Source organism: Phasianus colchicus, chromosome 12, assembly GCF_987193195.1.
Source record: "Phasianus colchicus chromosome 12, bPhaCol1.hap1.1, whole genome shotgun sequence".
NCBI classification, from domain to species: Eukaryota; Metazoa; Chordata; class Aves; order Galliformes; family Phasianidae; genus Phasianus; species Phasianus colchicus.
This window is the reverse complement of record NC_143447.1, coordinates 20,334,597-20,358,845: the sequence shown is the minus strand read 5'-3', so window position 1 is coordinate 20,358,845 and position 24,249 is coordinate 20,334,597. Positions and strand designations below refer to the sequence as shown.

Here is a 24,249-nt window from a genome sequence, read left to right as displayed (position 1 = left end):
CGCGGCGCCGTCGCCCCGCCTCCGTTCTCTGACCGCCCGTGCGCCGGCTGAACGCGAGGCCGAGCGGCGCTACGGGCGGCGCCATCTTGCGGCGGCTCGGCCCTGCCCGCAGGGGGGCGCCCTCCCCGCGGAAGCGGAAGCGCCGCGTCGTCACTTCCGCCTCAGCTCTTCCTCCCAATGGCGGCGCGGGCGGCGTTTTGGCGCCGAATGCGAAGTGGGCGCGGGGGAAGCGGCGAGCAGGGCCGGTGAGAGCGGAGCGGCCGTCATGGCGGCGGTACCGCAGAACAACCTGCGGGAGCAGCTGCGGCTGCACTCGGCCCGCGGCGCCCTCAGCAAAGCGCCGCCTGCGCGCAGCCGGCCCGCGTGAGTACCACCGGGATGGGGGCGGGAGCGGAGCCCGCCGAGCCCCGCCGAGCCGACGCCCGGCTCCGTCTCTTGCAGGGCCTTCACCTTCCGCAGGACGCACAGCCCGGCCGCCGGGCCCGCGGCGCTGCGCGACAAGGACGTGAACACCTCGCTGGGTCTCGGGGGCGTCGCCAGGCCCAAGGATCTCCGTGTGGGGCCGCTCGGGGGCCGCTTCGTGCCCGCCCCCGGTGCCCCGCCCGGCTCCCTGTCCGTGTCCTCGCCCTCGTCGGGCCCCGCTGCCTCCACGGGCGACGAGTGGGACGACATGGACGACTTCGACCTGTCGGGCTTCGAGAAGAAGTTCTCCAGGCCGGCCGTGCCGACCCCGAAGGGCCCAAGGACTCCTCAGGGCCCCGCCGTGTGTGTCAGTAAGGCACGGGCTGATGCGGGGCCCCAGGAGCACGGGGCCGAGGTGCGCTGCTCACAGGGCTCCTCACAGGGCTCCATCATCTGTCTGGGCGATGCTGGAGCTGCTGCTGTGCTTTCGAGCAGTGGGATGGAAGAGGCTCGTGCAGGTGAGGGTTTGTACAGGAGTACTGGAATACTTGCTTTTGGAGAAATCCTGGGCTCGCACCATGGTTGAAGTTGGAAAAGACTTTTCTCATCACCAAGTCCAACCCCAGCTCATGCCCGCTAACCGCGCGGTTGCCCAACCTGAATGCAGCTCTCAAGGTGCATCCTCACCAGATCTGAGTGTAGGGTTATTACAGGGAAAAGACAAAGAAACAAACACAACCAAACAGTTCTGTTATTGATACAAAAGAGATCTATAATCAACTTACACCTGAAGGTAATACTGAGAAATATTAAACCAGAAGAAGAGATCCATGTCAATCCTTTCAAAGCAAACAGAAATAGACCATGGCCAGGCCTCAGTTAAGACTATGAAGCTCACGGCTGTTGGTCAGTGTGTGTTCTTGGCTGTTCTGTGTTCCAGTTGGCTTTTCTGTTTTAAGTGTCTTACTTGTTATGTTTCAAAGCTTTTGATCTTTATTTGTGAAATTAATATATTTATGCAGCTGAATAATGTTGTCAATCATTACACCAAATGGGAAAAGGAATAGTGGACTGTATTTTCCTTCTTAAGACCACCTTGTTTCCTTTTGCCCTCTGTGTGTGAAATGAAGTGTTACAGATGAATGGCCTCAGAGGATTCACCTCACAAGATACTACAGTTTACCTTCCAGTTCTGGTGTAGGGGCAGTGCTGTATGAGGAGTCTTTACTGTTGTAAGTGTGCTCTTTTTATCTAGTGTACAATGTAACCACTGTAGTTTTTTTAAGGGAAATACACCTCCTACATTTGAAGAAGCTTTTTCTTTCTCTTCTGATGGGGAAGCTGCAACAGTTTTGCACCAGGAAGGGTTTGTGGGTTTTTGTTTGTTTTTAATGGGGAAGAAAAGAGGAACAGAAAGTATTTGTTTGCCAAAAGTCACCAATTGTATTAAACTATTGTTTTGAAATCTGAGAAGTAGTTTTTTTCTCTATTCAGTTGTGTTTTTGTTGATACCAGAATGAATTTTGAGTATTACTCAGCAACTTTAATGCACTTCTCTTTCAGCTACAAATGATGGAAGTGGTGAAAACCAGAAGCTGAGTAATGGTGAGAAAAGCGGCCGGCTGGAACTGGGTGATGTTGGCAATGAGCTGCTGGCAGACATTGAGCTGGAGGAGGATGATTACCTGGATGTAGTTCCACCCTCTCCAGAGGAAGAGCTGCCTTCCTTCTCGCCGTCTGTAAGAAGCGTTAGGTAAAACAGCCAATTGGTAGAACTGTCTGAAAGGATGGTTAAAAACGGTGATTTTAAAAACTACCAACAAAGATGTTAACAAGCATATTGCTTGTTAACAAGTTGCTATTAGAGTTGGCTTTCACGGCTTGTGGCTTGGCCAGTTAGCAGCCAACAGCTGCTTCTGGAGTCTTGTGAAATACCTTAAATGTTGCCCATAAGAAATGGGGCTTTTTCTTCAGAGAAGATTGGTGCACAGAGTGGGAACAAATTGTTTGGCTACTTAGATGCTAGGTAGGTTTTGAGAAGCTTATCTTTTGTGTGCATTTTTAATGCTCTCATGCCGGAAGATATTTCTTCTTACAGATGTCTGTTGATCTGGTGCATTTCTGTATTTGAATTGCTTTTATTTTATTATTAGTAATATTTTCAAAGAATCTCCTACTGGTGGAAGGTCAGCAGTTAACGGCACGGAGTCTGAGCCTGAGCTGATGGCACCAAAGCAGCCTGCTGCTGAGCAGGACTCAAGTGCAGAGCATGCAGGTACCTGAAATCATTTAAATGTTATGCGTTAGGTTGTGGGGATGGCTTGCAGCAGCTTCTTCAGTGTTTTGCACGGCTTAGGACTTCTGTATTGCAGTGTTCTCTGTCTTTGAGAAACTGAGATCATTTTGTCACTGTATTCCAATGAGAATTAATGTTACTCTATGCTGAAATGGGTTCCATCTTCCAGATAAAGGCTTGTGTGTGGAACAGCGACTCTACAGCATCATGGAAGATATTTGTAAGCTGGTGGATGCCATTCCACTTCATGAGCTCACGTCTGTCTCATGTGCAAAAGAACTGCTTCAGCAGAGAGAGCTCCGGTATGTTTTAATAAGTATTATTTCTTATTTTCCTATTGCCATGTTCTGCATGAAGCAGTATCAGGCCTGTAGGTGTCTCCATTACACTGTAAAGATGATGTGGAGTGACGTGTGGATCAGTTCTTCACTGTTAAGGATCCCTTTGTTTTAATATCTGCACTGAAGGTGCAATAATTTTGTAATTATTGTGTTCAATTGAGTTCTGGTGTTAGTCTCTTTTTCCCTAAATTTGTTTGAAATATTTTTAAATATAGTATCATAGAATTTCCAAATTGGATGCAAAATACAATGCAACCACAAACGTGAGTATTTTGAATAGGAACAAAGAGGTGAAAGCAATTCCTTGTTGTGGAAGGAGGTAACTCATTACTTGTCACTTAACTATTTGTTTTCCTTCTTTCTTCCCATGCTGCCTCTTCCAGGAGAAAATTGTTAGCTGATTCTGTTGCTTTGAAAACAAGTAGCATGAGTGGTCCTACAAATTGGAAGGCATGTGTGCAGCAAGACCTTTCCTCACGTCCTGGTACACCTCTGTATTCCGGCCCTGGTCGGGGTGTCAGTTCTGTTGGCAGCACACCAAAATCCACAAACCTTCCATCTGTGCTTTCCAGGACTGTTAATTCAAGCAGTTTTTCTACAATAAGAAATGAAACACTTGATAACTTGGATACCTCTTATGCTTCAAAGGAAACTGATCAGGATGTCATCTGCCTAGATGCTGCAGCACTTCCTTCCCCCAAGGTGAATGGCAAAGGCAGCGCCTCTCTCAGCCGACCCTCGGAGGCGTCGTTCAGTGGCAGCTGGTGCGAAAAACCCACGGGGAGAGACAGTGGGAACTGGCATGTGCCCGAGAGGCCCACTGCAAGCACTGCTCTGAAAGCCCAGCACACAGCCCCTGCTGGTGCTCCTGCATCGGACTGCTCGGATGCGAAAGATACAGACTTTGATCTCGACCACTTTGATATTGATGATTTTGATGAGGGCTGGGAGGATGCTGTGGCACCTGAAGCACCACCTGTGGCCCGCTGGCAGCCCCTGAAGGAGGGCTCTGCCTCTCTGCGCTGCAGGCTGCTCGCTGCAGCTGCTGGCTCTGCTCCGGGCCCACATCCCACTGCTCCAAAGCCAGGCTGTGGGATTGCAGCAAAGAGCAGCTCAGGTGAATTGTGCTCATTCAAATTATTGTCTTTCCCTTTTTCATTCATTTGCATTTCTTTTTAAGTCTAAGCCCAGGTAACTTACCTGCAGATGACACCGATGCCTGTTGCCTGCATGGAGATTTCTTTTGGTTTCTCTTTGCAAAGACATTGTTGTAGTCTTTTTTTTTTTTTCTTTTTTCCCTCTCCTCGGGGTGGTGGCAGACTTGAATGCTCATTTGCCATGCAGGTTGCAGGCTGCTGGGGAGATGAAGCTGCTAAAATTGGAAACTGGAATGCTTCTGTGCTCTAATTAAATGATGACTCTGCAGTATTGCCATGCAATACTTAAAGCTGCTTATACAAAATATTCAAATTTGGTCACTTGTTGAAGCAAACCTAACCCCTCAGGTGCTTGGATGTAGGTCAATATTACTGATTCTTGCAAGAATGGAGTGGTGAAAGCAGAGAAGTTCTAAGTGATGCAGGTTTTTGCTCTGCTGCATGTTTTTGAAGATATAACCACAGTGAGAGGTGCTCTGGCTGCACTCCCTGGCTGGGCAGACACCTTCCTGCTGCTGCAGCTAGCTTGTAACTTGCTGTCACAGACAGGGAGAACACAAACAGGTTTTCTGTGGCAAAGATGTAGTTTGGCAGTGTAAAACAGTTACCGTTCTGGAGCTGGTTTTAAATTCTAGTCACTTGCATTTTCATTTATTTATTTGTGTATAGCAACTCATGGTGTGAGTTGTAGAGGTTTAACGAGTTGAAGCAGTAGCTAAGCAATCTGTTGCACCAACATTTTATGTTCTAAGAGATGTAGTGCAACTTGGAATTGTAACTTAACTATGCTTTCTTTGTCTGCTAGAGCCACTGGTTCATAACCCTGCACACGAACGTTTCAGGGGGATGAAATTTTCCCACTCTGAAGAAATGTTGAAAATATTTCACAGGAAGTTTGGTTTGCACTCTTTCCGGACAAATCAGCTGGAGGCCATCAACGCTGCTCTTCTGGGAGAAGATTGTTTCATCTTAATGCCCACTGGTATGTATCTACAAAGACTGTGCAGCTGCAGGTTTCAGCAGTCTGGTGCCAAAGTTTGTTTCTGAGGGTGCTATAAAATGAGAATAAGAACTCCCTGCTTCTGTTCCTTCTCTGCCCTGCCCCCCTTTCTTTCCCTTATCTGGTACTTGTTGCATTCTGTTTCACTCTTATAGGCGGTGGTAAAAGTCTGTGCTACCAGTTACCAGCGTGTGTCTCTGCTGGGGTCACTGTTGTCATTTCTCCCCTGAGGTCGCTGATAATAGACCAAGTTCAGAAGCTGAAAACTTTAGACGTAAGTTCAGTCAGCTTTATTTCATTCAGTCGCAGTGCAGATCAGTGCACTGGGAATCTGGAATGTTATGATGAATCTTGTGTGTCTCAGATAGAAGCGACAAGAATTCATTGGGCTGGCAGCTGTAAAAAGTTTTCTAGGAAGATCTGCTTTAGGTGAACATTAGAATACATTGGCAGTCTTAGCACTCGGTTTATTAATGCTCAGGTGTTTGTGATTGGAGATGTGTTAAAGAGCAGTGAGGATTCAAATGTTTTCTGTAATGACATTGTCAGTGCTTTCTTGTGTAGTGTTTGCTAAGGATAGTGAATAGGTGCATCTAGTTATAAACCAGGTAAAAAGTGTAGGACTAAGATTTGGAGATATTTCCGTTTTCACGTATGCATATTCATGAACTGAATATTCTTAATTATTTTTTACAGATTGCTGCAACGTACCTGACTGGTGATATAACAGATGCTGATGCTTCAAAAATATATATGCAGCTGTCCAAAAAAGATCCTATAATAAAGCTTCTGTATGTTACCCCTGAGAAGGTTTGTATTTGGTTGAACTGTAAAGTCATGGAGGCAATAAGAGGGGATTTGCTATAAAGAGTTAAAGGGGAAACACTGAACTTAGAGGAGACTTCTAGCAACAAACAAACAAACAAAACAAACACAAGGCTGAAACAAATTAGGTAATTTGATGGGATTTTCTATGGATGCAACTGATTTTGTGAAGTAATTAACCAAGAATGCAATCCAAGTGTAATATCTGCAGAATTTAAATTCTTGAAGAAAAACACCCTGTACATCTTCAGTGTATGAGATCACGAGTTAGTGGCTAATTGCTGTCAGGTAGCTACTAGAATCTTGAGCAGGATAAAAACATGGAACTGCCAAGGTAATAGGTGACTGCCAGGACACCATCTTGTGGTTAATTATGTCTTGCCTTTAGAAGTGAGGTTGGGCCAGACAGCATTGTAAGAGGGGACAATTTAGTGTGCTGAATGTTGTTTTTTTTCAGCTTTTCCTTCCTTGCCTTTTATGACAGAAGTCATTTTAAACTTAATCAGGTTGTAGGATCTCTGTGTAGCTGATCTTACAACCTTATGGCAATTCTGCATCAGCTTCTGCGCTGTCAGTTGGCATAAAGGTGATTGCCATCCTCTTGGTGCCTTCAGGCTTTGCCTGTGCAACCAGCCTAAGCTCTGCTGCAGAGCCGTTGTTTCTGCAGCCTTTGGTCGGTGACACTTTGCTTTGTTTCTTGTCTTTCTAATGTCTCTTCTGGCTGCTCACAGATTTGTGCAAGCAACCGACTGCTGTCAGCCCTGGAAAATCTCTACGACCGGAAACTCCTGGCGCGTTTTGTCATTGATGAGGCTCACTGTGTTAGCCAGGTAAAGGCTTGGCTTTGGTTTTCAGAATGGCAAAGAACTGAGTGGGACCATCTTAGATATGTTTAACTTTTGTTTTTTAACTAGTGGGGTCATGATTTTCGAAAAGACTACAAACGACTGAATATGCTCCGCAAGAAGTTTCACTCTGTTCCTATGATGGCTCTCACTGCCACTGCTAACCCAAGAGTGCAGAAGGATATTCAGAATCAGCTTGAGATGCTAAAACCACAAGTGTAAGTTGTCCAGCAATTTCCTGGGACAGTCTGAGCTGCAGAGCATCTGAGTGGAAAACCTGGGAAAGCACAGAAAGCATTAGAGGCCCATCCAGGACACTTAGTAGTTGTATCTGATTAAATGACCGTGTGTGCATGGAATTTAATGCAACTTATATACAAAATATTACCAATAGAAAACTTGCCAAACTCGCTTGATTAAGGAAACTTTAAAAGGAAATAACATCACTGACAAAATATGCAGGTTACATTTTTGAGTGCTTTTTGTGAGAATGCTGGAAAACTCCAAGAGCTGGAAGTGCTTGTAGTTAAAGCTGGCACTAAGATAGGTAATGAGGAGCCCTTGGGTCTGGACCACATTGCAGCCTTTTTGTTGTACATGATGGAAGAAAAAAAGAATTGTATCAGTGACTTTTTTGTTAATCTTAGAAATCTGTTTGGCAATTTTGATTGGTCAGACAAGGATACGAGTATCTAGAAGGAAAATGAAGGCCCTGCAAATTACTGTGTGAGTGTTGGTTAGATTTAGAGAGGTTTCTTCGATGCAGACTTCCACAATCAGAAATTTTAGACCCAAAGTGTGGGTGATATGAATCTCAGTGAGCATATGGAGCAATAATTCCTATGCAGATGACACAGAATTTGTGTGGCAGCTGCTTTAATTTGGGACATTCCAGTCAACACCTAGATTGTTGAAAGGAGTTCTGCACCCATAAGACTGGTGAGCACTGATAACATGTTTTGTTTTAGGTTTACAATGAGCTTCAACAGGCATAACTTGAAATATGATGTACTGCCCAAGAAGCCAAAGAAGGTGGCAATGGATTGCTTGGAGTGGATTAAAAAATACCATCCACGTGAGTACTGAGCAGTACAGCATGCCAGTGCCTCTTCAGCAACTCCCTGTAAGGCAGGAAGAGCCTTTAGGATGCTAGGAAAACAATGCTTGCCTTTTTCAAGCTATTTACATATTCATAGGAAGAACAAATAGGAGATAGAATTGTATTGTTGGTACTGTGGATCAGATTTACAGTTAGGAGTTCCAGTGAAAATGAAAAAGGAAATTATGGAGGTGGTCTGTGTCATCTAATATCTATTAAACAATTTAATTGCTTAATTCTGTTTGTCGGCTTATCTGTGGTTCCCTTTAATTCTACCATCAGCGAGTCTTCTTTCTCTAGGCTCTTTTTTGGAGCCCTGCATCTCCTGCTGCTGGAATTTGACTGCAGCATGCTGCCTTTGTCACTTCTTTTGTGCTGTAGCCTGGTGTGTTATTGACTAGCTCTACATCCATGTCCTTTTTTAGTAGTGTACTTTAAATCTGAAGATTGCACAGTATTGAGCAAGAATTGTTTTCCTGATTCCATGGGCATGCACATATGCCCCTCTAAGCCAGGAATTGAATGAGGACAAACTAACATAACCATCAGATAGTAATGAAATTACTTTTCTTTATTAAGTAGCTGCATGTGTAGGAAAGGGTTGGTAAGTGTAATGCAGTATTTGGCTGACAGGTAAGACTGTTATAGCTTTATTCTCTTTCACTTGCTTTATTCAAGCACCTCTTCTTTATGTTCACAGATGACTCTGGGATAATTTATTGCCTTTCCCGTCACGAGTGTGACACAACAGCAGCCATGCTGCAGAAGGAAGGCCTTGCTGCACTTGCCTATCATGCTGGCCTCACGGACTCCAACAGAGATCTCGTACAGAAGAAGTGGGTTAATCAAGAAGGATGCCAGGTAACAGAACTGCAATTGGGGAGGAGGAAAAAAAATTGAATGGGATTTAGAGCATTTTTATCACTTTTGGCCCAGCATGAGAAAAGAGAGATGTGTAATGATATTGCCAAATCAGCTGCAGGCTGTACCAGATCAGAACAGATCTGCCAAATGTTAGCCTTCTTTTCATTTTCATTACAAATGAAAGGCTGCAGCCCTGCACCAAGGTGTGGTGCTCTGGGAGGAAGGAGCTGAGCTGTGTGAGGCTGCGGGAGCAGCTCGAGGTGTGCTTGCTGAATTGCATTTTGAGACTCTCCAATCTGCAGCTTTCCTTCTGTCTCCTTCTGAAAGAAAGAGAGATCTGTACTATATTATCCCCATCTTCCAGGATTCCAGTTGATATTCTACATTCTGCGTGGTTTCATAAGCCTGATAACATGTCTATTTGGAGTGAACATGAATGCTTTCCATAGCTAAATAACAAAGTGTTATTTCCTTTGTAGGTTATATGTGCAACCATTGCCTTTGGAATGGGAATAGATAAACCTGACGTCCGCTATGTTATCCATGCTTCCCTTCCAAAATCTATAGAAGGCTACTATCAGGAGTCGGGCAGGGCTGGGCGGGATGGTGAAATGTCTCACTGCCTGCTCTTCTACAGCTACAGTGATGTCACCAGGCTCAGGAGGCTCATACTGAGTAAGCAACTTCTTCTGTTTGTACCTTAACTGGGACAATGGCAAAGAAACCACTGACTGCTTCCTGTCTCAGGCTGAGCTGTTTTCTCACTTAGAAGTGCCACATGTAGTATGTAAAGAAGGGAGAACTGCATCTTCATTTCACTGTTTACCTGAATAACTTTTTGTAATTGAAGTTTTTTGTTATTTGATCTTTTTAGTCAGAACCATTTTTCTTTATACGTGTCCACCTTTTCATATTTATTGTTGCAGACTGTTCTCTTTTTCGATCTTTAAGTTGTGGGAGGTAAAATCTGTCTTTTTTAAGCAAGAAAGAATATTATATTTCATCTGATAACATCCAAAAAGAGGGGTAGATAAAACAAACACAACTGAACTGATTTCATTTCAGTGGAGAAGGATGGAAACAGTCAGACAAGACAGACCCACTTCAACAACCTGTACAGCATGGTGCATTACTGCGAGAACGTCGTCGACTGCCGGAGAATTCAGCTTCTGGCCTACTTTGGAGAGACTGACTTCAATCCGAACTTTTGTAAAGATCACCCAGAAGTTATTTGTGATAACTGCAGTAGAAAGAAGGTAAAAATCATAGTTGTAAGTGTTACACTGGTAAAAGCTCAATCATGACAAACAAGGTTGGCAGTAAAAACTTGCATTGGGATAGAACCACATCAGGTCGTTTCCTAATCAAATCTCTTTTACTAGGACTACAAATCAAGAAATGTAACAGATGAAGTGAAAAGCATCATAAGATTTGTACAGCAACACTGTGGACAAATGGGAGGAATAAATGGAAATAGAAATACAGGCTCTGGAAGATACACATTGAATATGATGGTAGACATTTTCTTGGGTAAGTGCTGTTTTTCCAGAAACAACACCAAAATAGACTTGGTGCAGAAATTTAAGTATCATTAGGTCTTTGTAATATCAGCAGCAGCTTAAGACAAGATATATTTGGCAAAATTATTCTTCCCTACCACCTATGTGGTTAGGTGATGGAAAATAAATGAGACGAGAGCTTTAATCTATTGCAGGTTGCTATAGTGATAATGTTAATCTACTGCAGGTGCTTGGACTTTCTGGTACTTGCATGCTCTGTGTGCGTGCAGGCAGACTATGGGAAACCCCTGGGGAGTCTTCTCTGTGTTTGTAAACGTGTGTGCAGGCATTCTGCTTGCTGGCTAACCCTGTGACTGCTGTTGTGCAGGAGCAAAGAGTGCGAAGATTCAGTCTGGGATATTTGGGAAGGGCGCTGCCTACTCACGGCACAACGTTGAAAGGCTGTTCAGGAAGCTGGTCTTGGACAAGATCCTGGATGAAGACCTGTACATCACAGCTAATGACCAAGCTGTGGCCTACGTAGTTCTAGGAGAAAAAGCGCAGGCGGTGCTAAATGGGTTGCTGCAGGTATTTAAGAATTAGATTTCTTGTTCTTGAACATATTGTTTTGAGCTACAGGTTTTGTGCAGCATATACCCTGGGATCATTCTAACATAGTTTGTGTACCAACTCAGGTGTATGAGCTTCAGCAGATGTGGGAAACAGAATCCAACAGTCATGACTCTAGTACAGGATTCTTATAGTAACATCGTGAGACAGAAGATGAGTTTGAGAGGACTGGAGAGAATTAAATGTTTCTATTCTTCCTCCTTCCACCTGATTCCAGGGCAGCTGGGGAGTGGATCTTATCACTGTCCATAAATACCTGAAGGGAGGTGCAAGGAGGACAGAGCCAGACTGTTTTCAGCAGTGCCCAGTGCCAGGGCAAGAGGCGGTGGCACAAACTGGAACACGGGAGGTTCTGTCTGATCCTTGGGAAGTGCTGCCTTGCTGTGCACTGGCAGAGGCCGCCCAGAGAGGTGCTGCAGTCTCCTCTTTGGAGATCTTCAGAAGCTGTCTAAAGTGTTCACCTCAGCACCCTGCTCTGGGTGTCCCTTCTGCAGTGGAGCATGGGCCAGGTGGGCCCAGAAGTCCCTGCCACCCTCAGCCAGTTGTGACTCTATGATTACAATCAATACAGAAAGGGCTAGCTAAGGGGAAAAGAGAGAGAGAGAGAAAGGAACAGCACTGCTTCCTCCTGCATTTTCTGCTCTATTTTTTCCAGCCACTGGTGCTCTGGGAAAGCAAATGCTTTTTCAAGAAGGTCATGGAACCAGTCCCAGCACTGCTTGGGGCAGCGCCTCCTGTTAGTGCTGTGTTGGCATAAGGGAAGAGCCCTCAGCAGCAGACCTAGTGCCCTCTGTTTAAAGCTCGCTGTGTGCTGGGAGTACAGGACTTTTTCCTGTGCTGTGTATATGCTTTGTTCTTTGTAGAAGAACTTTATGAGTGGTTGAGAATGGTTGTCATCTGGGCTGTAAAAAAGAAAAGATCATTTAAAAAGCGTTTTAAACTGGGTAAACAGCTTTCTTTTGGTCCATCAGAAAATACTTTTGGTTTCCTTTGTTGTTCTTCTATGTCATTAATCTGTGTTCTCATGACTACTCTGCAGTAACCCCTCCCTGATGCAGTTTACTTATGCTTTATTTTAACAGGTGGAATTTCATGAAACTGAAAATGCCAGTGCCATTAGAAAGCAAAGGGCTTCTGTGACAAAAATGTCACAGCGGGAAGAGATGGTCAAAAAATGCCTTGGGGAACTTACAGACACCTGCAAAACTCTTGGGAAAATCTTTGATGTCCATTACTTCAATATTTTCAGTACTTCAACTCTAAAGAAAATAGCAGGTAATGCCAGCTCCTTGCTGGTCAGAACCCTCTGCAGGCAGTGGTCTGCATGTGTGGCTGTGCCCTTGGCTGCCAGCACATCCATGGTTGTTTAAAATTGAGAGAGAGAGGGTTTGACAGCTGAGTGTGTCCCTTGGGAGCAGCACCTGCAGCATAGGTTCCCCACAGCTGTGGTTAAGTACCACAGCCGTTCAGGTGATTGTGCTGCAAGGCAGATTTGAAACATTTTCAGAGAAAGCTTTTGGACAGGTTTCTGTGCTAATTAGCTGGAAGTAAATCTACCAGGAAAAAAAAAAAAAAGGCTTATTTCCTAAATAAAAACAGAACCAATTTCCTCCAGAATATTCCACTGTGGTCTCTCTTAACACATTAGGTTGATAGGTCTGACCAGCACCTTGTTCTGTTGCAGAAACCTTGTCTTCTGATGCGGAGGTTTTGCTGCAGATTGATGGTGTCACAGAAGATAAACTGGAGAAATATGGTGCAGAAATCATGAAAGTGATGGATAAGTACTCTGAATGGACAACGCCAGGTATTCTTTGCACCTAAGCGTGCATTTTCCTATTTAATTCTCTTCCTTCCTTACCTATAAGAAGTTCCACTCAAAAGTTACCTTGTTTTAAACTCAATTTGCTATTTCTTGGAGTTCAGTAACTACAAAAGGGAGCAATTGCACCTTTTCAGAGTGTACAGAGATCTTTGCTGTCTTTTCACCAGTTAAATTCAGCACAGGTCTAAAAGACTGGAGAAGGAAAACAAAGAGTAAGCCTACTGCTCTGCACCTTTCCTGCTGGTTGCTGGGATTTGTGTAATATACTTAGTTACACTGAGACTCCAGGACCTTGAGGTTAAGGATCTTGCACCTCCGTGTATTTTTCCACCTGAATTTTCTGTGTTTGGGTAGCATTGCAGCCTGGCAGGCTGTCAGTAACCACTGCCTTTTATTTCTCATAATAACCGAGGTCAGAACATCTCGGTCTGCACTCACTAGCTCTCACTTAAATGTGAAGAATTTCAAAACTAGGTTGAAAAAAGACAAGTGGTGTTTTACCATCAGGTTGTGCAGCTCTTCACCTGAAACACAATGAGCAGCTCAGGGGAGCACTGAGCCATGTAAACCTGGCAACTTCATGCAAGCACAGCAGGTAGCCTGTGTTGTAATTAGGGCAGCAGCCATCAGGTTTGACACTGGGGCCATCAATAAATGCGTGTGTACAAACCTGACTTAAGTACTGCATTCTGCTGCCTGTGGGAGGAGTCATGGTCTTCCTGTTAGGACAGATTGAGAAGGAGATCTCTGCTGTCTGAGATGCCGTCAGCATCTCCTGGCATTGTTCTTAGAAACAAGTGCTGTATTTGACTGTATTATTTATGGTGGATTCCATAATTCTTTCCAGTGCGATGGCAGAAAGCCCAGTGGTACCATAATGGTTGAGACAAGAAGCTGAGTTAGTGAAAATAGGGACGATCTCTTTTATGTAGAGCATGGTGAGCTGTACCCAAACTGCCTTCTGGCTGTCTTTGCTTTACACCAGCCCAAGGAAGAAATGCCCCTAGCTGAGCAGGAGGAACACGGCGTGAGGAGGTTTGAAATGCAGGGACAGGGTTGGTAGGGTTAGCGTGCCCTGGCTGGCCCAGGCAGCCTTTCCATTTCATTAGCTGTGATTCACTGACTGTCTGCAGAAGATGCTGCCTGCCAGAGTGTGGACGTGGCCCCGGGGAGCGCTGGCACAGCTGGGAGTGAGGAGGAAGCAGAAGACAACATTGTGACCTCAAGCTATTTTGGTGGCAATGCAAACCAAAGAAGGAAGAGGAAAAGGCTGCCAAACTTCGGAGAATCCAAGAGGAAAAAGACGAGTGGTGGTGGCAGCCAGCAGTTTTATTCCAAAGGGTATGTTGGCTGGGGTCAGCTGGAACTTTTTGTCTGGGATAACGTGGTGATGATCCCAGAACTGCACTGTTAGCGTAGTGCATTTTCTTAGTAATTGTATGGGCTTACGTGTAGGTTAATTCATCCAGTACTGAGCTTTAAAGCTCAGCAAATGTCACTTCTGGGCTTTTCAGTGCAGTGCAGCACCGTAAGTAAGCCCCGATTTCATGATTCACCTTCCCACTGCTGGAAATCACCACGTGCAGGGCAAATGAGAGGTACATTCTCAGTGCTTTCATACTGATCACTTCTTCACTTGTAATTAGATTACATGATTGCACTGTAATCAAACTTCAGCTTTGTTTTTTCTTAATTGGCTTGACCGTGTTCTCCTCTGTAGGCATGTCGTTTTTGTTCTTTATCCTGCTGATCTGCTCGTAAAGCATAACTGTAGCACTGCTGCTGTTATTGCTCTTAAATCTATGCAAATTCACGCTGCTCACATAGCTTATGGGATCATGCAGGAAGTGTAGTGGTGTCTATATGAAAAATAGGTGTCTATTAGAGGTGTCTATATGAAAATACCTGCTTGATTTTGCACCTGCTTCATTTATGGCATGGAGGAGCTCACAAGGATAGCACTGAGTCGTACTGCTGTGTTCTCCAAAACACACTGTAAGAGCCCTGCTTGGACAGTCACACCTGACTAAACCACACTGTCTTTTGTTAACTACCAAGTTTTAGTCACTTGTGTCAGAAATGGCACAGCACACCTTGTTAGGACTGGGTGCTTGCTGCCACTGCTGCTCTTGTTCTGGGATTCCCCTTTTGTGCTGGCTGACCCCCTCCGGAGGGGGTCCAGGTTTTTATGCATCTGTCTATTTGTAGGAAAGAGCAGTTCCAGCTCAGCAGGCTTTATTCTCACCCTCTCCACCTTCCCATCTACTAAAATGTTAGTTGTTACATGCTGTTGACCCTGAAATGTCACTTAATGTTGATACTCTAATTGGATTAATGGGAGTCAGGTTGGTCAGTGTCCCTGGTTCAGGCTGCTGCTCGCCCCTGGGCAGATGTCACAGCAGCAGCTACACTTCATTTGCATTGCAGAAGTACAGTCATCCAAAGACTCTTATTTAGTGTGCAACTGCATAAACACACCGGGGGCAGGGAAGGGGGCAGTGCTCCGTGCTTCACATGTAACGCTGTGCTCTCTCCAACCATGGCAGGGCCAAATACAGGCGGACACGAAGGGCGCCCGGCTCGAGGGCTGCAGCTCCTGCACACAGCTCAGCAGTGCGTGGGGCCGGGGCACGGCTGGGCATCATGGCACCACCCAAACCCAGCGGCAGGCACTTCCTGCAGCCTGCCTACGCCGTGCTGCAGTGAGGGACACAGCGCTGTGATGCCGTCCTGGGTTGGTTAGTAGTGTTTATTTCATTTGATTGAACCTTGTTAGATTTGTATATTTGTCAAGTCCAAAAGTTCACGTTAAATAAATATTTTTTTTAAACTCGTGAATTTATTCAGGCTTTATTTCTACTGTAAGTTCTGTAGTGAGACCCATCCCAGCAGCTGCACTAACACTGCCTGGGGATGCACTCAGGATGGCAATCAGGAGCAGTTACTGAAGCTGTGAACCCCAAGGATGTGAACAGCTCTGTTCTTCTGCCTTGCTGGTTGTGTAAGTACTTCAGAGCTGGAGAGCTGAGGGGCTCTAAATTTACATGGAATCATAGAATGGCCTGGGTTGCAAAGGATCACAATGCTCATTTGGTTCCAAGCCCCTGCTGTGTGCAGGTCACCAACCAGCAGCCCAGGCTGCCCAGAGCCACATCCAGCCTGGCCTTGAATGCCTGCAGGGGATGGGGCATCCACAGCCTCCTTGGGCAACCTGTTCCCGTGCCTCTTGGGGTGTTAACCTCATGTATAAAACACAACTTAGCAGTTCTAAGTTTCAGTTTGTGTCCCTAATCCTGGGGCTGGAACAGCTGCTGCTGTGTCCCCACGCTGCTGTCAGTGCACTCCTCTCATGCTCTCAGTTAGCTGCTGTTTTGCTGCGGGCACCAGGCAGCCCCGTGGTGTCCCAGGCCTCCAGGACCGCACGGCTTCCTCCACGTGCAGGTGCTGTGCCGGAGGAGCGGCGGGCACGGCTGCGCCGCGCGCCGTTTGGGTGGAGCGGGCGGTCCTGGGGGGTGGAGCACCGCGCCTGGAAGCGCTGCGATGGGTTTTATGCAACCCGGGGCACGTTTCAGCGTAACCTCCTCCTGTCCTCCGTCCCGAAGCAGTATCGGTGCCGGGATGGGAGCTGAGGGCCTCGGGGCGAGGCGAGAGCCTCGCGTTGTGCCGGGAGGGCCAGGATGCAGGGCGGGGAGTGACGGGTGGGTGCGGGCCGGGGGCGCGGCGGGGATCTCGGCGGGCTTCCAGCCGTCCCGGCCCCGCGATGCGACGCAGCTGCGGGGTGCGATTCCAGCACGGCTCCGTTCCACCGATCGGGGCGGCCGTGAACGCAGCCCGGCTCTCCACAGCCGAACGGCCCCGTTCCGGCGCCGCGCACCGAACGCCGCCCCGCCCCGCCCCGCGGAAGGCGCCCGGGAGAGGCGGAGCCGCTGCGGGACGCGGGAAGGGCCGGATCCGCCCCGCGAGGAGCGCCGCGCTGATGGCGGCGGAGAGCGGGACGGCGGCGGCGGAGCGCCGGGAGTTGTCGCCGCGCTCCCAGCAGCAGATGCAGGTCGGGCCGGGAGGTGGGGGCGGCTCGGCTCGGCTCGGCTCGGCTCCCCGCTCACCGCCGCGTCTCTCCCCGTTCCCCCCCCTAGGAGCGCACCCCGCCGCCCCCCGCCGCGCCCCCCCCGGCCCCGCAGCCGGCCCCGCGCCGCTCCCCGCAGCTCCGCGTGCTGCTGACGCCGCTCCCCGCGCCGGGCCGGCGGCTGCCCCAGAAGCGGCTGCTGGGCGCCTACGACGGGGCGGCGGGGGGGGACGGGAAGCGGCGGCGCGCGGAGCCCTGCGGCCCGGAGCGCGCGGACAGCGGGTCGGACGGCGACGCCGACAGCGACGGGACGGAGTTGGGGCAGGTGGGTGCGGGACACCGGGGCGGGCGGAGAACGGAGGCCCCCGCCGTTTCCCGCGGCGCGGACTACCGGCCGCTTTCGCCGTAGGACGGGAGCCCGCAGCTGTCGGCGTACGAGAGGAAACGGCTGAAGAACATCTCCGAGAACGCCAAATTCTTCGCCGCTTTGAAGCTGCACGAGGTCGGTGCGGGTCCCGGCCGTGTGACCGCCCGCTGGGCGCTGCTCGGACGGAGCGGCTCCGTGTGCCCGACGGCCGCGATGGGGGGAGCCGTGCGGCCGGCGCTGCGCGCAGAGCTGGGGGGGCTGGGAGCCTGCCGGGCTCCGGGACGCTGATGTGGATCTTCGGGGAGGCGGTGATGCGCTGTGCTTTGCGCTCCTGCGCTGAGCGTCCGGCCAGCAGCCTTTGGCGTTCCTGCTGCTTTGTAAGGAAGTGGCTCCGGGGCACCCAGGCAGGATTCAGACTGGCTCCAACGCAAGGCAGAGCACGGCCTGATATGAAAGCCCTCTTTTTGCTATTTGTTACAAATAATTATTGCTAATTGCAGCCTTTGGGTGGTTGTTGTTATAGAGCTCCGTGTTTTGTGCTCACTGGGTGTGCTTTTAACCTCTGCCTTTCTGTTCTTAAGTCAGCCGCAAGACTCCACCAAATCACAGCTAAAGGACCATCTCATGTCACCAGGAGGTAAAGCTGCTGTGTGAGAGGTGTGGCTGCACCCTGAGGTGTGTGAGCCCTTCTTTGTGTGTGTCTGTGCTCAGAATGGGCAGAGCAGCCAGCAGCTCTGGAGCCGTTAGCAGCTCATGGCCCTGCTGTGCCAGTGCTGAGCTGTGCTGCTCGGCTCTGCCATCCCATGGCATGCAGTGCTGCTGTGAGCGCCCTTCTATCATGTGTCAGAGTGTGTTCCCTTCATCCTGTTTGTCTGAAGGTGTTTCAGGTGCTTTTTGGTTTCTTTTTATTCTCCTTCCCTGAGATATTTCTTTATTATGGCCAAAGGGAGAAGTGCTGAGTGGTGTAAGCAAAGGGCAGGGAGAGGAGAGGGGAGCAGGGCAGCGGGAGGAGCAGGCAGAGGGAGGGGATGGGGGGAGCGGGGAAATGCATGGCATTAATGCAAAGTAATGGGGACTGTGATGAAAGGAGGGAGAAGATGAGCAGATCAGTGAGTGGAAGGATGAATTATAAATGAGGAGGGATGGGAGGAAAGCGGAGTCAGGATGTAGTACAAGGAAACAAATGTCATAAATCCGTGTGCGCTGCCACTGCTCTGTTGTTCTCTGCTGTTACCGAAGGAAGGAGCGATGGCAGCGTGGGGCAGGGCAGTTGGGTTCAGGTGTCCGGGCTGCAGGGCTGTTCTGTAGTGTTTTGCTTGGAAATTGTGCTTATGGAGGAGTTCTGTTACTTAGCAGTGCTGTCATTGCAGAGCAAAGCCCAGGAAGGCTGAGGGCAGCACAGTGCAGCGCAGGTCCATGCGGCTCCAGAGGATGCAGCCCCCAGAGGTCCCCCAGGTGGAGGCACCGGCGCAGGAGGAGGAATATGTGAGATGGGGCTGGGGCTGGGGGGGCTGCAGGGGGACAGCCGTGTGCTGCTGAGCGCTGCCGTGCTCCCTGGAAAGTCCTTCAGGCTGTGCTGCTGGCAGCAGGGGAGTGCACACCCTGAGCACTGCACTGCCTGCATCTCCTCCGAGGTGATTGATGTTCGGAGGTGGTTGGTGCTCAGAGGGCCAAAAAAAAATGAGGCAGTGCACCTCAGAGTGCTGCTGAGGGTCCCCGGGTGCTGCAGTCTGCGTTTCTCAGCAGCCTGCAGACACGAGCAGTGTTATGCTCAGCTTTGTGCCAGTGGTTGGTGTGAACTGTGACCCCCTGTCCCCGTGTCCCAGCCCCAGGTCCCCGCTGGACCGCTGCCCATGGCCGCGGATGGGCAGGAGGAGAGCAGTGATACAGCATTGCTGGGCACCTGGCTGCGGCTGAGCGAGGTACGGCTGGCTGCCTTTGGTGGCATCTCTGGGCAACATTGCTCGTGTCCTACGTGGTCTCATTCTGATCTGCATCTCTTTTCAATCCTTAGATGAACACTAACGACACTGAAAAGCCCACGTGTGACATGAAGAGGTAATGGGAGGTGGCACAGAGTCTGGTGTGGGCTCTGCTCCTCCCTGGGGTGGCTGATGTGGCCGTGTGTGCAGGTACCAGGCTGCCCTGAGCAGCATGCTGCTGCATGAGGATGGCATCAGGAAGGTGGTGAGCAGCCGTGTGTGCTCCGTGGCCATCCACCCCTCAGAGAGCACCGTGCTGGTGGCAGCTGGTGACAAGTACGGTCACGTCGGGCTCTGGGACGTTGTAAGTGTGCTCCTCTGCCTAGCAGCGCCGTGCTGGCACGCTGTGAGCCATAGCATTGCCATTCCTGCTGGGGGGCTCAGCTAACGGCAGTGCCGCGGGAGCTGTGCTGGGTGGGAGGCTGAGGGGGGAGGAGGGATGCTCAGCAGTTTGGGTTCTGGGTTTGTGCTGGACTGACCAGCTTCAGCTGTGTGTGCCTCAGCTGTGGAGGCGTTTGAAATGCTCCACTCAATGTTGGAGACCTCTGACCCCTGCGGCCCCTCCCACAGCTCTCCGTGGTCCCATGGAGCAGCAAGCGCTGCACAGCTGTGGCAATCGGTGGTAAGCACTGCAATGGCTCTCACTAAGCATCCGTTTATTGGCTTTTGTTATTCAGAGCTGTACAAGCGAGGGAGGAGCACACATCTTCACCCCACACAACTTATCCGTCAACTGCATGCGCTTCTCGCCCTCCCACCCCGCACAGCTGCTGTCCCTGAGCCACGACTCCCTGCGCTGCGGGGACGTCAGCAGGGCGGTGTTCGATGAGGTGGGTGCTGCCCTGTCCTGCTCCCATTGCAGCCCAGGTGTTATGTGTGGGTTAACAGGGGGGTCCCATTCCCATGGGGGCACACGAGGTGGCTTTGACTGCTGTCAGGAGGGCGGAGGTGCTGCTCAGCCAGTCACACTTTGGCTGGGGTGGCTGCAGCTCTACATTGTAGAAGGAAGGAGGCTGGAAACTAAACTGAGTGTGTCCCTTCCCAAAATCAGCACTGCTTGAAAGTGGGGAATGAAGGCAGCTTAAAGAACTGAAGCCAGCACAAAGCATGAGTCAGAGACTTTGCTCTTCCCAGGCTTCGAGGGAGCAAAGTGTTGTGACTGTCCGTGCTGCAGCAGCTGAGGGGCCTCATGGTGCTCCGTTTGCTTGCAGTCCAACCCATCTGCACGGAGCAGCAGTGGCATGCAGGGCCAGCTGAGGGGGGGTGGTTAATTGCCAGCTGTGGGAAAGGTGCACCATTTCAACAGATGGGTCACGCAATGGAGAGCTGAGGCTGGAGCTCCCCAGTCAGCTCGTTGTCTGTAGAGTTTTCAATATCCAAAAAATGCCCAGTGTTTGGTGTTGTGTGTGTTATTATTTATGGTTGTATGATTTTACTTTCCTTTGCCCCCTTCGGCGCTCAGATATGCAGAAGTGAGGACAGCCTCTCCTCCTTTGATTTCCTGGAAGACAGCGCCTGCACGGCCATCGTGGGGCTCTGGGGGGGCACAGTGGCTGTGGTGGACAGGCGGACCCCGGGGACGTCGCCGGAGCTCTCTGCAGACATCGGCTTCAAAGTGACGAGGACGGTGGACGTGCACCCCGTGGACAAGCAGTACTTCCTTGCTGCTGGCTCTGTGTACGTAGCTCAGAATGCACTGCTGTTGTGTGCTTGGGACGTTCCGTGGGCATGGCTCTGATGTCTGCTGTAAGGGGCACTGTGCAGAGCAGGACTGTGCTGGGGGTGGTTCTCAGAGTTGCTGGATGGTCCCGGCTTCCTTGGCTCTTAGAAAACCCATTTTTAGTCCTCAGCAGCGTTTGAAATGATGGAATCTTGTTTTACAATCCCTTACCTGCTGCGTTGCAGTGATGTCTGTGTCTACGACGTCCGATGGCTGCGGCGCAGTGGGAACAAAGCTGTGAGCACCCTGCATGGGCACACCAAGAGCGTGGCCTCTGCCTACTTCTCACCCGTCAGCGGGCGGCGCGTGGTCACAGTGTGTGCAGACGACAAGCTGAGGTGAGGCTGGGGGGGCTGAGGCTGTGGATGGGGGGCTGAGGCTGTGGGAGGGCTGAGCCTGCAGTGCACTGGTTCATTAGTTCCTGTCTTTGTTGCCCACCACTGAGAGCATCCTCTGCCTCCGTCACTTCTTGAAATGGCATTTTGCGTAGGCGTTCGTATGCTGGTTTTGATTTTATTTTTCTGATTTTCATTTTCCTGAAGAATGTTGATCAGGGAACCTTTTTGGTCATTACTCAGCTCGTGCTGCTGAGCCTTTTGCCCCCATACAGCTGCTGTGTGGGGAAGGAGAGCCCAGCAGAGCTGTGCCAGTGGTCCCACCCTGGGAGCTGCTGGCAGTGCGCCTTCACCAGGGTTTTCCTTCCTTGTCCCAGGCACCTTCTTGTGCCACAGTGAAATGGACGAGGTATGGGATGGGGGAACCTGTCATTTGTGCTCTGCTGTCCTCACAACAGCTTTCTGGAAGGTCTGTCCTCAGTTTGTGTGAGAGGAAATTCCCGTTGCTGAGCGTGGTTGGGACGTCAGTGCTCACAGCTGAGTGCTGCACACTGTGTGGGTGCTCAGAGTGCTCCCCGAGGTGGGGCTGCCTCTTCTGCCACATCCAGTGTCCATCAGCACAGCTTGTTTTGTCCTACAGGGTTTACGACACCAGCTCTTTATCGGCCACCTCTGCCCTCCTCAGCACTGTCAGGTACGGCGGGTGGCTCTGCGGGGTTGGTGGCTCTGCGGGGTTGGTGGCTCTGCGGGGTGGGTTGGTGGCTCTGCGGGGTGGGTTGGTGGCTCTGCGGGGTTGGTGGCTCTGCGGGGTTGGTGCTGCACGGGGTCTCACAGCCAGGAGGAGGCAGCAGCTTGTGATGGCTGCAGTGCGTTCTGTTTGAACGCTATTTCTCTGTGCATTTCTAACATAGGAGGGGTCACTGAGCAGTGAAGGATGTGTTTCCAAGAGGTGCTGCTGCTCGCAGAGCTCTGCCAGCTGCCAGGCTTGGCCCCTTGGGGTGGGCACCAGATCAGGGGTGGGTGTGACCCAGATTGCTTTGAGGCATGGAAGAATAGGATCGTGAAGGTTGGAAAAGACCTCTGAGACCATCAAGTCCATCCGTGACCCATCACTACCCATTCATTTCCGTGTGTCCTCTGGGTTCTATTCTTGCTCCGTTTCATTTCTTTGTCCCTTTGCAGCCCCGTGCCAGCAGTGGGAGCTGGCAGTTTGTAGGGGGCAGCAGGACGGGTTGTGGCAAATACAGGGTATAGATGATGGTGCTTTCCTGCTGCAGTTCTGCATCTGCTCTGCAGGCACAACAACAACACGGGCCGCTGGCTGACGCGCTTCCGCGCCGTGTGGGACCCCAAGCAGGAGCAGTGCTTTGTGGTGGGCAGCATGGCGCGGCCGAGGCAGATCGAGGTGTTCCAGGACACGGGGGAGCTGCTGCACGCCTTCTGCAACCCCGAGTGCCTGGGCTCGGTGTGCTCCATCAATGCGTTCCACCCCACCAGGAATGTCCTCGTGGGTGGCAACTCCAGTGGCCGCCTGCACGTCTTCATGGAGTAGGGAGGGGCACGGGGGGCTGTCCTGCATGGAGCTGCGGGGGAGCAAACTGCGGCTTATAAGTGCTTTATCTGTGTTTGTGGTTAGGCATTCCTTTCAATAAAAAGATACTAAGCTAAAGGTGGCAGCCAGCGGGGTTTATACCAAAAGAGCTGTTTTCCCTGGTGAGGGACTAATGAGGGAAGGTCTGGGGCACATCCGAGGGGCAAGTGGCACATCTGGGGGAACATCTGGGCCCCGGGGGGTACAACTGGAGGCACACCTGTGGCATGTCTGGGGGAACTGGGAGGCACAGCTGGGAGAACATCTGCGGGCACAACTGGACGCATCCTGGGGCACAACGTGGCACATCTGGGCAACATCTGGGGACACGTGCCACACCTGGCTGTCACCTTGCTGCTGGCTCCATGGCCTCACGCTCAGCTTTGAGGTGTGCGAGAGCAAACAAATCTCAAACCAAGTCAGTTTTGTTTTTGTTTTTTTTCCATGATATTTAAATATTTATTTCAATTTAAAAATACTTCTCATGGCACCAATGATTTTATGCTCACTAAGATATCGAATATGTAGAAAAAGGTACATTTTGAAGGAAAATGTAGCTTACAGTATTTGGCACATGAAAGGTTAATTCCTAGGTTTTTCTTATGAAAACTAAGAAATTCACATTTTCAGGTATTTCACCGTCTACTGCGCAAAGATGCAGTACGCTACGACTCCGTTTTTGTTCGACACGAGAACCTATGGAAACAACACCCGAATATAAAGACATAAAACTAACAGGTGCTGGGACACCGGACGTGGGAAAACATAGCATGGACATTACCCATTTCCTGTGGTTTTGGTGGTAAAACGCCGGGTGAGAAGGGCGGGGTTCTGTGGGGCTGATGGCATCGCTGGCCTAAAGGAAGCGGATGGAGGAGGCCGAGGTTGGCGGTGCTGGGGGCACCGGGCGGGGGCTACCACGCACTGCATAGACACACTGACTACGGGCTGAGGTAGGAACACTACACTACGAGTGAACTCGGCTACGTTGCATAAACGGGGTCATGGGGACAGCGTGGCTGCGGCGGCCGTATGGGCAGCGGCCACGTGGTGGCACGGCACAGCCGTCCTGCTGTCTGGCCGCCATGTGGCACCGTCTGGGTCAGCACGTGGCAGCCACGTGTCACCATGTGGGTCGTGACGTGGGTCACTGCGTGGCAGCCACGTCACCATGTGCCATGTGTCACCAGGTGGCCGCAGCGCAGCACTGCATAGCTGTCGTGGCACCACCCGGCCGTGCCCTGTGCCCGGCGTAGCTCTGCTGAGCACGGCAGCGATGGCCCCAGCGCTGTGAGATCTCTCCCTGAGATGAAGTAGAGCTGCTCGGCCACTCGCCCTGTGTCCAGCGGCAGCCCCAGCGCACCCGCACTGGCATTATTGCTCCTGGGGAAGGGCTGTCCCCACTGCC

The 24,249-nt window shown here is 50.3% G+C and overlaps 2 protein-coding genes across 3 annotated transcripts; both read left to right on the top strand.

Moving 5' to 3' along the window:
• The first annotated feature begins 57 nt into the window (after positions 1 to 57).
• BLM (BLM RecQ like helicase) lies at positions 58 to 16,089 on the top strand. Of its 2 annotated transcripts, XM_031587932.2 has the most exons (21): positions 58 to 363; positions 442 to 920; positions 1,966 to 2,155; positions 2,556 to 2,677; positions 2,868 to 3,000; positions 3,423 to 4,156; positions 5,002 to 5,178; positions 5,352 to 5,470; positions 5,893 to 6,006; positions 6,753 to 6,851; positions 6,936 to 7,084; positions 7,835 to 7,941; positions 8,666 to 8,826; positions 9,309 to 9,504; positions 9,895 to 10,085; positions 10,212 to 10,359; positions 10,717 to 10,916; positions 12,041 to 12,233; positions 12,643 to 12,765; positions 13,917 to 14,124; positions 15,330 to 16,089. In XM_031587932.2, exons 1-21 carry the CDS (start codon positions 266 to 268, stop codon positions 15,487 to 15,489), a joined length of 4,101 nt encoding a protein of 1,366 aa, XP_031443792.2. In that variant the 5' UTR covers positions 58 to 265; the 3' UTR covers positions 15,490 to 16,089. The 2 variants fall into 2 exon arrangements, with proteins under 2 accessions (XP_031443792.2, XP_090005336.1); XM_090149210.1 differs by lacking the exons at positions 58 to 363; positions 442 to 920 and adding an exon at positions 928 to 1,634 and having other exon boundaries at positions 15,330 to 15,840.
• Positions 16,090 to 16,721: 632 nt separating this feature from the next.
• On the top strand, positions 16,722 to 23,254 carry WDR76 (WD repeat domain 76). The gene is made up of 13 exons (XM_031587937.2): positions 16,722 to 16,831; positions 16,917 to 17,171; positions 17,256 to 17,348; positions 17,795 to 17,850; positions 18,584 to 18,698; positions 19,040 to 19,135; positions 19,228 to 19,271; positions 19,346 to 19,499; positions 19,873 to 20,025; positions 20,658 to 20,872; positions 21,101 to 21,253; positions 21,891 to 21,944; positions 22,547 to 23,254. The coding sequence occupies exons 1-13, from the start codon at positions 16,760 to 16,762 to the stop codon at positions 22,800 to 22,802; spliced, it is 1,716 nt and encodes a 571-aa protein (XP_031443797.2). The 5' UTR covers positions 16,722 to 16,759; the 3' UTR covers positions 22,803 to 23,254.
• Positions 23,255 to 24,249: the final 995 nt, after the last annotated feature.

Excerpts from the sequence above, each read along its gene's own strand:
- BLM (XM_031587932.2), top strand. The coding sequence starts at position 266 with ATGGCGGCGGTACCGCAGAACAACCTGCGGGAGCAGCTGCGGCTGCAC. Across the intron at positions 6,007-6,752 it reads TGTATGTTACCCCTGAGAAG|ATTTGTGCAAGCAACCGACT; the intron begins GTTTGTATTTGG and ends GGCTGCTCACAG. Across the intron at positions 12,234-12,642 it reads AACTCTAAAGAAAATAGCAG|AAACCTTGTCTTCTGATGCG; the intron begins GTAATGCCAGCT and ends GTTCTGTTGCAG.
- WDR76 (XM_031587937.2), top strand. The coding sequence starts at position 16,760 with ATGGCGGCGGAGAGCGGGACGGCGGCGGCGGAGCGCCGGGAGTTGTCG. Across the intron at positions 18,699-19,039 it reads CGGCGCAGGAGGAGGAATAT|CCCCAGGTCCCCGCTGGACC; the intron begins GTGAGATGGGGC and ends CCCGTGTCCCAG. Across the intron at positions 21,945-22,546 it reads GCCCTCCTCAGCACTGTCAG|GCACAACAACAACACGGGCC; the intron begins GTACGGCGGGTG and ends TCTGCTCTGCAG.